At 42.6% G+C, this 10,907-nt stretch overlaps 1 protein-coding gene across 1 annotated transcript; it reads left to right on the top strand.

Moving 5' to 3' along the window:
• Window positions 1-2,400: 2,400 nt before the first annotated feature.
• On the top strand, window positions 2,401-9,376 carry erfl1 (Ets2 repressor factor like 1). Its single transcript, XM_026372961.1, has 5 exons — window positions 2,401-2,471; window positions 3,055-3,289; window positions 5,017-5,194; window positions 6,739-6,868; window positions 8,559-9,376. Exons 1-5 carry the CDS (start codon window positions 2,411-2,413, stop codon window positions 9,374-9,376), a joined length of 1,422 nt encoding a protein of 473 aa, XP_026228746.1. The 5' UTR covers window positions 2,401-2,410.
• The last annotated feature ends 1,531 nt before the right edge of the window (window positions 9,377-10,907 follow it).

Raw genomic sequence — 10,907 nt, 5'->3', positions numbered from 1 at the left:
GGGAGAAAACAGTGGATAGGTGTGTGCGAATAGGAAGGAGGTGGGAAAGAGGAAAGGAGGATTCACCTGTATAGATACGCTGTTGGATGGGAAAAGGGAGGATGGATATAGATTTGAGAGTGCGTAGGTGGTTTGAGAGGTAGCTGGAGACCCTGACAGATAGGAGCACACATATATATAATCCTCAGAGGAGACGATCTTATACATGCAGTAGACCATGAGAATATGGCAAATGAAAGAGATGATGCAGTATTGATGACCTGTAGCCCACAGGGAAGAGGAAACTTATAGATTACTACCAAGAACACAAAGAATATCTTATTTTTTTAAAGGCTCAGACTCGTCTCTGCAGAGTCTGTCAGTCAGATGAACAGGTTGGTCCTCAATATGCTAGAGGAAGGACATAGGTTTTGCAAGTGAGTAGTTTCTAATTACGCAAAGGCCAACGTATGATTTGATGCTACTGGCACACTGAATCCAAAATGATCACTGTTACAGGCTAAGCGCAGTATAGTTTTGTGAAAAATCCCACGTGAAAGTGAGTTCCTTTGTGTGAACATATGTTATAGCTGTTATCTGTACCCTGGAGATAACTCCGGGTCATTATGGGAAAGGGAGTGAAGGCCCAAGAGACACAAGACGAAGAGTAAAAGATAAAAAATAAGGGATAACATGAATGATAGGAAAAAAATATATGAGTGAGATAGGATGAATGCCAACTCTATATCTGAAGACAGAAGGAGCGGCTTGAAAACAAGAAAGACGGAGAGAGGGAGGAGAGAGGAGAGAGCAAGAGGGGCCACAATCCAAAGGCTAGAAGCAGGGTGAGAGCAAGCAAGAGACAGAGACAGTGAGAGAGAGAGAGAGAAATGCCTGGAGTTAGCAATAATAATTTATACAAACACACCTTAATAATTCACATTCCATTTCAATGCTGGAGGGAAAATCCAAAATTCACAGAGCATAATTAAATAGAGGCAGAGAGTGAGGGGAGAGATAGAGAGGCCAGCATTAAAGATAGCAGTGTAGCAGCAGGGCATCTCTTCCATCTAAGCTTTGTAAAACAACCGTGATGAGGCTGTGATATCCAAACTAGATACCATCAGAGTCCCCTCGCTCGCTCATCGTGGAAACACTGACAGCCCCGTACCCACTCCTGTCAGCAGATGTCTGTGTGCGTTTATTTAGCAGACATTATCATTATTAGCTGTCATTTAATAAAAGCAACAGCTCACTCACTTGCTCACACACTCTTTTGTGTGTTCACTTCACCTGTTCGCATGTAAAATGAAGAATGAAGCAAAGAGATTGAATTGAGTTGTAACTTTTCTTGTGCAGTATGAGTGCCAGTATGTTTCTTTCACTTTGCTTATAACTAATCTGTGTTTTGTTCAAATAACTCAAAAATATTTAGTTAAGAACTGTATCGAAGTACTTTACTTCTTAATACTTAATACTTTATGAGTACTTAACTTTTTTGCAGTCTTCACTCTATCACCTTTTTACCTACCACAACTTACCGAACACCATTTGTGTAGGTTTACAGATCAAAATGTTATATTCAGAACAACAAAACAACCTAAAACCATGATGCATTGTTAAAGATTAACTACCCAGCTGTCTATAAAATAATTAGATTTAGTCTGTCCTTGAACAACTGCAACAACGAACACATAATTAATAATTAGTAGTAACAATCAACAATACAGTATGGAAGACTTCGAGAGGCATTTTTCAGTATAAAGTTTTTTTTTACTTTAATTATATTTATATGTTGGTATGTTTGTATATACATGCAGCACTTTTAACTAAAACTCAAATCAAAAATCGAATAGAAATCATTCTCACCAAAAGTGGGTGCTCTCTTTTACTGGGCGACCATGAAACCTCACCCTTAGTGGTTCCTGATCGTAACTCTGGCAGATATTTTATATTTGATTTAAAAAAAAAAATCCAGTCGGGAATAACTGAGCCATATTAGGTATTAAAAAACCCTGTTTTAATGGATAATATGACTCAACTTCGGTTTGATTTTCAAAAGTCTCTTTAATTCCTCCTTTTCGTAAATGCACTATAGGGATGTCCACCCTGTTGCATCAGACACAGCCTCAGGTGGCCACACAAGATCACATCCATCAAACACCTGATCTCTGCCAAAGACATATAAAACATAACCTTGCTATATTTCACATCGATTTAAGGTATGTTTGAACTCGTATTGCGCCTTTAGACCCTTATGCAATACTTAAATTTTCAACCTAAAAAAAGTTAGCTCTCTTCAAATTCCACTTCATCGCACTGGAATAAACTTGCTGGGTAGTTGACTTTGTTTTTATGGTTTCCAATGTCAAGTCTGACTTTCTTTTCCTCCTGTGCCACCTCTGTGTTTCGTTTCAGGTGTAGTGGAGGCATGGACTGTAACTGCGTCAGTGATCTGCTGCTACCCCCGGTGCCGGCTCTGTGGACGCCAGGTTAGTCCCACCATCATGAGAGCCTGTTAACAGCTGTGCCTGTGGTTTGGTTGAAGTTTGTATTTAAAAAAGAGAAAACAGTTCAGATAAAACTTGAGAAACATCACAATTATCATAATAACCACATGTTGGAATAAACCAAATATAATATAATATTCACCTATTTAAAAACATGCCCATTGATCAGCCTCTGGTGGTAATTGGTTGTATATCTAATGTTTTACAAGGCTAGTTAGAACCAGATTCATTTTGGGGTGAGTCAAAGAGCTACCTAACTGCATAAGTAACGTGCATACAGTCAGCTTTTAGAATTCACACCCAAACAGCATCAATCAGATCTCTCCCAGTGAGCTGTCATCATCCCACTGACCAATCTGTTGAGGCTAGAGGGCATTAGCACAGACCAACATTGCTCAAGGCACGTGCTGTGATATTAAACACATCATCCCTCACCTCCATCACTCATCGTTCATTCAGACAGCGATCCCCACCCCCACGCCCACCCCCACTCCCACTCCCAGCAGGCAGCGGGACGTACGACAGGCCTTACCCTCATGTTCTCTTTCCTCCTCCCTCTGCCCAGGGTTCGCCTTCCCAGACTGGGCATACAAGCCAGAGTCGAGCCCTGGATCCAGACAGATCCAGCTGTGGCACTTCATCCTGGAGCTGCTGCAGAAGGAGGAGTATCAGGGGGTGATCGCCTGGCAGGGAGACTATGGAGAGTTTGTCATCAAGGATCCAGACGAGGTGGCCCGGCTCTGGGGGATAAGGAAATGCAAACCTCACATGAACTATGACAAGCTGAGCAGGGCGCTGAGGTATTTCAAGAAAAATGCATTACACTGTACATGAATTTCAAGACGACGTGTTGAATGTCAAGCAATAACACTGCTGCCATCAGATAAACCCAGATCTTTATCACACCACTGTTTACATAAATTGTTGTCTTGTTGGATTGAATCCTCCCGTTTCTCTTTTCCATGTTGGTAAAAATGGAAAGATAAAGGTGGGACTTTTTCCTCGGGAACGTCAATACCCTCAATTTCTCCTTATCTGTGGACATCCTAATGGAAAGTTCACCATTGAGCTGCCAAATAAAAAATTCAATAGGGATTTCAAAATTAAGCCCCAGTGTGAAATTGCTTGGACTCCTTCCTCAGAACAGGGTAACTACTCGGCACCGAACTTGCCGACGATGATTAAATTGATGATGATTCACACCCTCTCAGCAGTTCACTGTTCCCCCAATTGCATGCACAGTTTTTTTATGCAAATACACACTACCCCCATCTTGTTCCCCCACCCTCCTCCCTCTGTTTTCCTTCGGCCTCTTGTTAATGGGGGCTGTCGTCAGAGTCTAATTGTTATGAATTGGCTGGGGCCACAATTAGCCTTCTTAATTAGCCTCACTTAATTGCTCAATTAAGGGCCACGGCACAATTGCCACGCAAAGCAAAACACGTACACATCATTGCACTGGGTGCAGCCACTGTGGATACATGCTGATACGTACATGCTGCTACAGTACGTCTGCATAATGAAGCTCCACTCATGAGTGTTTTAATGCTGACGGTGTCTAATGCGTTCTGCATTTGGTGCATTTACTGTGTAACATTAAAACGAGTGAGTGTAGGTGCTCAACAACATGCTGTTTAGACTATCTCGCGAGAACACATCTGCAGGTTTTTCAATTTGCAGCCTCCCCCCCTACCTCCCCCACCTGAGCACCCAGCTCCTTTACCTGAGCCAGATGGCTCCGTGTTTTGCCTTTACTGCTGATCAGCCTGCATCCTGGCAGACTGTACATTGTGACACCTCGGTGGGTGGCACAGGAAGCCCACATGCCGACAGCTCGACATGCCCAGCGGGAGACACCTGGGGTCGTTACCATGGAGACTTCTCTTGTCCCACCTCTAGATGCGCTTTACTGCTGGAAACAGTGACAGATTCTGTGTGTCACTTGCATTTCCATGTCAGCTTTAGAGTCCAGACTGCTTTTGATTATTCAAATGCATTGACTGAAGGAACTCAGTCAATTTTTATGACATAATCCATGTCATATTATATAATAATCTATGTAAATACCAGTGACACATTATAAATAGATGAATAATCTTGTGAATGACAGAAGGAGCATTTGTATGTATGATACTGTGTTTGTTACTTCGTTCTGTAGCGTAACTTTCACTGTATGTTATGGGTCTTGTAGCTTAAAGGGATTCAGCGTGTTGATTTTTTTGTCTGTTAAGAGCTGAATAAAATTTCCCTTTAAAGAACCATATTGTATTGAATCCAGGCAGTCAGACATGAATTGATTTGAGGAAGGAGGAGATGAATAAAAACAGTGGGAAATCAGCATAGCTCTCGCCCCACAGCGCTGAAGTTGTTTACTTATTTTTTTTTCTGTTCACAATGAAACATGAAACCTTGATGTGAGCGTTATATTAATCCTTCCCTCCTCTTTTCCTTTTCCTCTTCCTTTTTCTTTTATCTTTTATCCCCTCACTCCATCACTCCTCCTCCATCCTCTTCTCCTCCTGTGCAGGTATTACTACAATAAGCGCATTTTACACAAAACCAAAGGGAAGCGTTTCACCTACAAGTTTAACTTCAGTAAGGTGGTGTTGGTGAACTACCCGATCCTGGACATGGCCAACTCTCCTTTCTTTCTGGCCCAGAATCACTTCAACGGGGGCTCCACTGCACCAGACTGCAGCCCTGAGGTACGAATGGTGGGATGTAATTTGGTATATGTTGTAAGATTCAAAAGCTAATAATACAGCATCAATTTATGTAGAATTAACAAATTCCCAGTTTAAGAAATGACTCATACAGACTGAAATCACCATTGATTCAACTGATTGTACACTGGGTGGTGTAACAACAAACAAGGAGAAATAGCAGAACACAGTTTTACTTTAATTTTATATTAATAGTCATTTAATTTAGGGTGCTGAAATCTATTCGCCTGGATTTGCATGCGTGCGTGTGTGTTTTTACAACAGAGTGTTAGTATTCATCATATTTCTTTTATTCACTGTGTCTATTGGTGTTCATAGTCGTATACAATTCACTTATTATTTGCCCTGAGAGATTGTAAAATATTTACAGGGCTAAACTGCATCAAAACACAGAAAGAGCAAAGCGTGAAGAAAAGTGCTAATGTAGCTAAAAAAATAATGTTATGACTTACGGTTCTATTAAACTGATAAAAACATTTAGAAAAAATTAATTAATGAATCAGTCAATTTACATTTTTTTAAATCCGATGTGAAATTATGAATGCAGCCACAGAAATCTTTGTTAGGGTGCAGATAATTTTATTTTAAACAACTTATGTCCTGGAGGGTGCACGTAACTTGAAAGTACAGTAAGGGAAAATCATCCCTCATTTGTCTGTGCCATCCTTAAGATGGGATCAGGCGACACAGGCTCTGAAGGAGACAGTCAAGGGGGACGGTTTTAACTTGTCCTTAAAACAAAAGAAGACGTTATCCCCTCCTTCTCTCATCCCCGTCTCCGATGGCGTATCCATCTGTCATCGATTGAAAATGAAAGAAATAGAAAGCAAAGGGGTCGCGTCAGATCAGATCAATGGTGGGTCATTAATGCGGTTTGTTAAGCAACACAGATCTCGCAGCTTGGGAGTACAGTCTCGCCTTTCAAACTCAGGGCTGCGGGGTGACAGATACTATTGATCCACAGTCCTGCTAGGGAAAAAAAATCCCCCCTTTGTCCCCGTGATTCCTGAGGTTCAACTGTTTCATTTATTTTTACCTTACCTCCTTCTCCTTCACTCATTTTATACAATAAATAAATAAATAAATAAAATACACGTACAGATGCTCTGCATCTAGGATGGATGCCATTCTCTCAGATCTCAGTCCTATTCGTTCTTGTCCTTTCACACAAGCTGGCCCACAATCCCTCTCTTCTTCTAATTTATCCTTTGTGCCCCAAATCTTAATCGCTGGTCTCCATTTGACTCTGTGCTCTTCCTGCCTTTGAGCTTCTGAGCCTCTGCGTCCTCCAACCTCCCATATTACCTCCAGTCCCATGGCGCTCCTTTTTAACCTGTCCTTGCTGTGACTGTATCACTGTTTGCATCACAATCTGCAGGATGCCTCTGTCAGTATATGACTTAACTTCAAACACAACACACCGATGCTATCAGGGCAGATTCGTAGCAATACAAGTGCTTCATTTAGGAAGTTATTTTCATGGCACAAATTAATGTTTAATCTCTCTTTTTCTGTCTTTTGCTCAGGCCATACAGTCCCTTTTTCCTCGTTTGCCAGACTCCGGCAGAGGAACTTCTCTGTTTGATCGAGGGACCACTGCAGCGGGGCCTGAAGGAGACAAGCTGAGACTGGACACATTTCCTTTCCTCAGTTCAGGTGAGGTGATAGGAGCAGAAAAGTTAGTCAAAAACTAAGTGCTAGAGCAAAAATAGGAATCTTTTACTATCCCACAGTCAAAGTGTGTTCAAAAGGAAGAAGATAGCTTGTACAAAAATGTATGAGGTGTATAGGCAGTGTAAACACAGAAGGCAGACCTTCCTAAACAAAGAAAGAAAGAAAATGTGGAGGGAAAGGAGAAGAGTTGGGAGAAGGAGAAGGATATGGGGAAGCATGAACATTTATTGTTAAAGGAAATGAGAGAGATGGCTGTCCCCTTGCAGCCCATAGTGAGGCTGTGCTCCAGGTGAGAGAGGCCAGGTTAGCTTGTGAATAATGTACATCAGCTGTGAAATGCTGAGAAACAAAGTCCAACACTGGAGAAATCATCCACCTTTTCAGCATGTGTGTGCGTGTGGGTTTGTGTGTGTGCTCATGTGATTGCACACTTGTGTTAAAGCCTCTGCCTTTGTTTGTATTCCTACACATGCTATATGTGCATCAGAATGTGTACGACTGTGCAGAGCTAGAGTTTAGTGTGTAAACAGATGTACTCACACACACATGCACTCTTCATCATACAGCCTCCCTCCCTACTCTGTTTGTCCTCGGGTCCTATTCCCCCTTTCTTCCCTTCTCACCCTCCTCTCCCTCCCATGTGTCCCCGCTGTCCTAATCCCTTCCCAGGCAGGAAGGCCCTAATTGAGGGTGCAGGCTTCAGTTTGTGGCCTGTGGGCACCCATTACTGTGTTTTCATAAGCAAGTGAGGCCTGCCTGACTGATTCAATATTCATGTGTCTGCTAGCTACTCCTGGCCCAGCACGCAGAGACTTCACCACTGTCAAATTAGCCCTGCATAGTAAATAACAGAGTGATAGGGAGAGGGAGAGAGAAAGAGGAAGACTGGGAGGAGGAGGGTGCAGCAGAGAGAGAGAATCTTTGAGTTGGTTGTCAGTTGGAAGGAAGTACAGTAGGTCGAGAGGCAATGCTTTTGTTTGTTCATTAAATTTGAATTGGAGCATCACCTCAAATCTCTGCTCCCCTTTTCTGTTATCAAATGAAGCTTACAAGGAACTGAACTCAAATATGGTGCAATATTTACTTTGCTACACCTTCTGGATTTTGCTTAATCTAAAATGATTCGATGACATGTCATCACCATGTCGGCATCAGGGGACAAGAGATCGACAATTTGCAAGTTTCCTCTCTGTCAGTCACTTAACCTCAGGAAGCACACGGACTTCTCTGCTGCTGCATTCTTTACATTACTGGAGCTTATTTTTCAACTTGGTGACTGTAACCACTGGGATGGGTGCCAACAAAACTGTGGCACCGTCTCCAGACGTTTTCCTTCAAACACACAGTATAATACAGTACTATAATATAGTTGTTTGATGCATTTTTATACTTGTTTCATTTTTGTTATTATTATTTTACTTTTCTCTGCAGTGCAGAATCTTTGTGTTCACATCTGGTTTGCAACGGTGTGGAGTTGCACAGTACTGGCATGCATAAATGAACCATCATGCTTTTGTTGAAAGCAACCGTGCCAGAATTGGCCCCTGTGGCTTCTGATTAGAATTGCTAATACTGCTGAGCATAATTAGTGAACATACTTGGATGTTGTATGTCAGGAAACCTTTGGCCCTCCTGAGCGCTAACCACCATGTCTGTGTTTTCTCTGTCCTAGGTGCCCCATGCTACTCTAAACCCCCGTCCCTGCTGGGCCCGTACCCTCGCAACCCACCCTTTGACTACCCTTGGGGCTTTAACCCCTATCTCCCAGGGGCCTTCTCTCTCAATAACTGCCCCAAACTGCCCCCTGGCTCCCTCTACCCCTCCCAGTTTTATCCAAACCCTTTGCAGAGCAGTCTTTCTCAGCTGCCTCACCCCTTCTCCTCTCTGCTCCCTCCAGGGGAGGCAGGTGGGGGTGAGAGGGGAGCAGCAGGGCAAACCGCAGGGACAAACGGCACAGCGGGTGGTCAACCAGTCAGACTCTGCCTGCCTCCTTACCCAGGGAGCCTATCGATGGGCCGGACGGACATTGGCAGTGGTGCAACACTGGGAGAGAGGGAAAGGGTGGAGGCCAATCCTCCAGGCTCAGGGCTGAGTCTGGGGCTGGGACCGGTTGGGCTGGGAGCCGTGACTGGGACAGGCCAGCAGAGCCCCACAGAGAGGAGAGGAGGGGTGAAGCAGGACCCAGAGTCTGACTCAGACCTGGAGATCACAGATCTGAGCGACTGCAGTTCGGAGAACGAAAACGAGCATGAGTTTAGCATCGGGAAGGAATCCCGCCTGGCGAGCCGATCGCAGATTTTGTTGGATGGAAAGAAAAGCAGCGTGCTGCCACCCATCTCCTCCCTCCCCCCACCAGTGTCCCCACATCCTCTGAAGAGCCTGATGCCCATCACTCCACCTCCTCCGTCCTTGCCTCCATCACTTTCCCCTTCCATGGGTCTGCATGAAAGACACAGGGAGACAGAGACTCTCAAAATGATACACACCTAATACTTTTTCTCCTGCGTCCACCATCTTGCCAGTCTATGCTCTGATAGCTTTCTTCTTCTCTCCTTTCACATCTTGGAGGCACTTTTCTTCCTTAAACGAATAACTGTCCGATCACTCTTGATAGATACTGTTTTCCAGGAAAGGCAGTTATGTTCTTTACTTTTGAAATTTCTGTTTCCCTGTTTGCTGTGTAAGTTTTTAACTTACCAACTTGTCCATCTCAGAACAAATGGAGCGTACAGTTTTAGGGTATCGCTATCTTGTCCTTTCTGTTTTGATCTCTCACACCAAATGATCACCCCGTGGTTTGTTGTATGCGTTGCGAGCAGCACTCTACAATTTGATAGAAGGCAGTGAGGTGGTAAATTACAACACGGTAATACCGGCCTTGACAAACATTAACAAACAACATCCCTATACTAACAGAACAGAACAACAAATAATGCTTCGATTGATCCAATTTTGCAGATTTATCCTGTATTCCTTGATATTTGGACAACATAAACATAGTCACTGTGACTTTTGAGACATAGTCAAATACTGCCACCTAGAGGTTGCTTCAGTCAGTGTCTCCTTCCATGAATCTCCTCTCCGTAATCCTGTGCTTGGCATTGTTGCCCCCAACTTTATTTTGCACTTACTTTTGTATGATATTGTTTCTTGTGGATTAATTTCAATGATACAATCCATTGTTATTATAGTGTTCACTGTGATTAGTCCTGTGGTTCAAGTATTTGCAGCACATTTTCTCAAGGGAAAGAAAAAGAGAGCAGAGGGAGCTGGACCAATCTAGAAATTTGTATGAATATTTCTGTGTATATATTTTAATATGGTGTACATTATGTTTAATTCATATTCGCTATGATAAGATTTAGCTGTATTGTTGTGATTTAATTCTGTATTTAAACATGTTGGAAAAATTATACGCTTAGGTGTATCAAAGTTTAAATTATTAACGGCAGAAGATCTGCACTCTGAAGATGTTTTTCTATGATGAGGACAGAGTTCACACTGGGAATTATCTCTGATTTTCTCAACCCCAGTTAATTGTGCCCTTTGGTCATTTTTGCCAGATACCAAACGTACAAACCCTTTGGGTTTAAAAATATGCCGGTAGACTATTTTTATAGTTAGCATTCACCCTGTGTAACTGTACTGTAATTAGTCAAATGTGAATAATATTGGTCTTTACATTTTCTTTTTTAAATCCTGCCCCCAAAATGTGTTTTGATTATTTTTCAATCAATGCATTTTCTCCATGCCAGCAGCAGGGCAATTCGGTTTGCTTGAGGACATTAAACAGTGGGGAAAAAAATTTTCAAAAACTGTTTATCTTTGCTCTACCCACATCTAATGACCAACATCCTTTCCCCGTCCCCGTCTCTCAGCACAGAGTGAACACCAAACCATATTGTACAGCTTCATAGCCTTTATAACCTATGGTTTGTCAAACAGTGGCGGTATAAAGATTAGTTGTGAAAGCTCTATTGTAAAGTTAATGTAAAGCTCTATGTTTGTTGAGTTGCTACAG

The sequence above is a fragment of the Anabas testudineus genome, chromosome 16 (assembly GCF_900324465.2).
Source record: "Anabas testudineus chromosome 16, fAnaTes1.2, whole genome shotgun sequence".
NCBI classification, from domain to species: Eukaryota; Metazoa; Chordata; class Actinopteri; order Anabantiformes; family Anabantidae; genus Anabas; species Anabas testudineus.
Note: the sequence above shows the minus strand (reverse complement) of the source record. Positions and strands in the feature narration are given on the sequence as shown.

What these genes read in the sequence shown, in the direction of transcription:
- erfl1 (XM_026372961.1), top strand. Translation starts at nt 2,411, where the DNA reads ATGGACTGTAACTGCGTCAGTGATCTGCTGCTACCCCCGGTGCCGGCT. An exon ending in GCCGGCTCTGTGGACGCCAG is followed by an intron (nt 2,472 to 3,054) that starts GTTAGTCCCACC and finishes CCCTCTGCCCAG; the next exon opens with GGTTCGCCTTCCCAGACTGG. An exon ending in CACCAGACTGCAGCCCTGAG is followed by an intron (nt 5,195 to 6,738) that starts GTACGAATGGTG and finishes TCTTTTGCTCAG; the next exon opens with GCCATACAGTCCCTTTTTCC.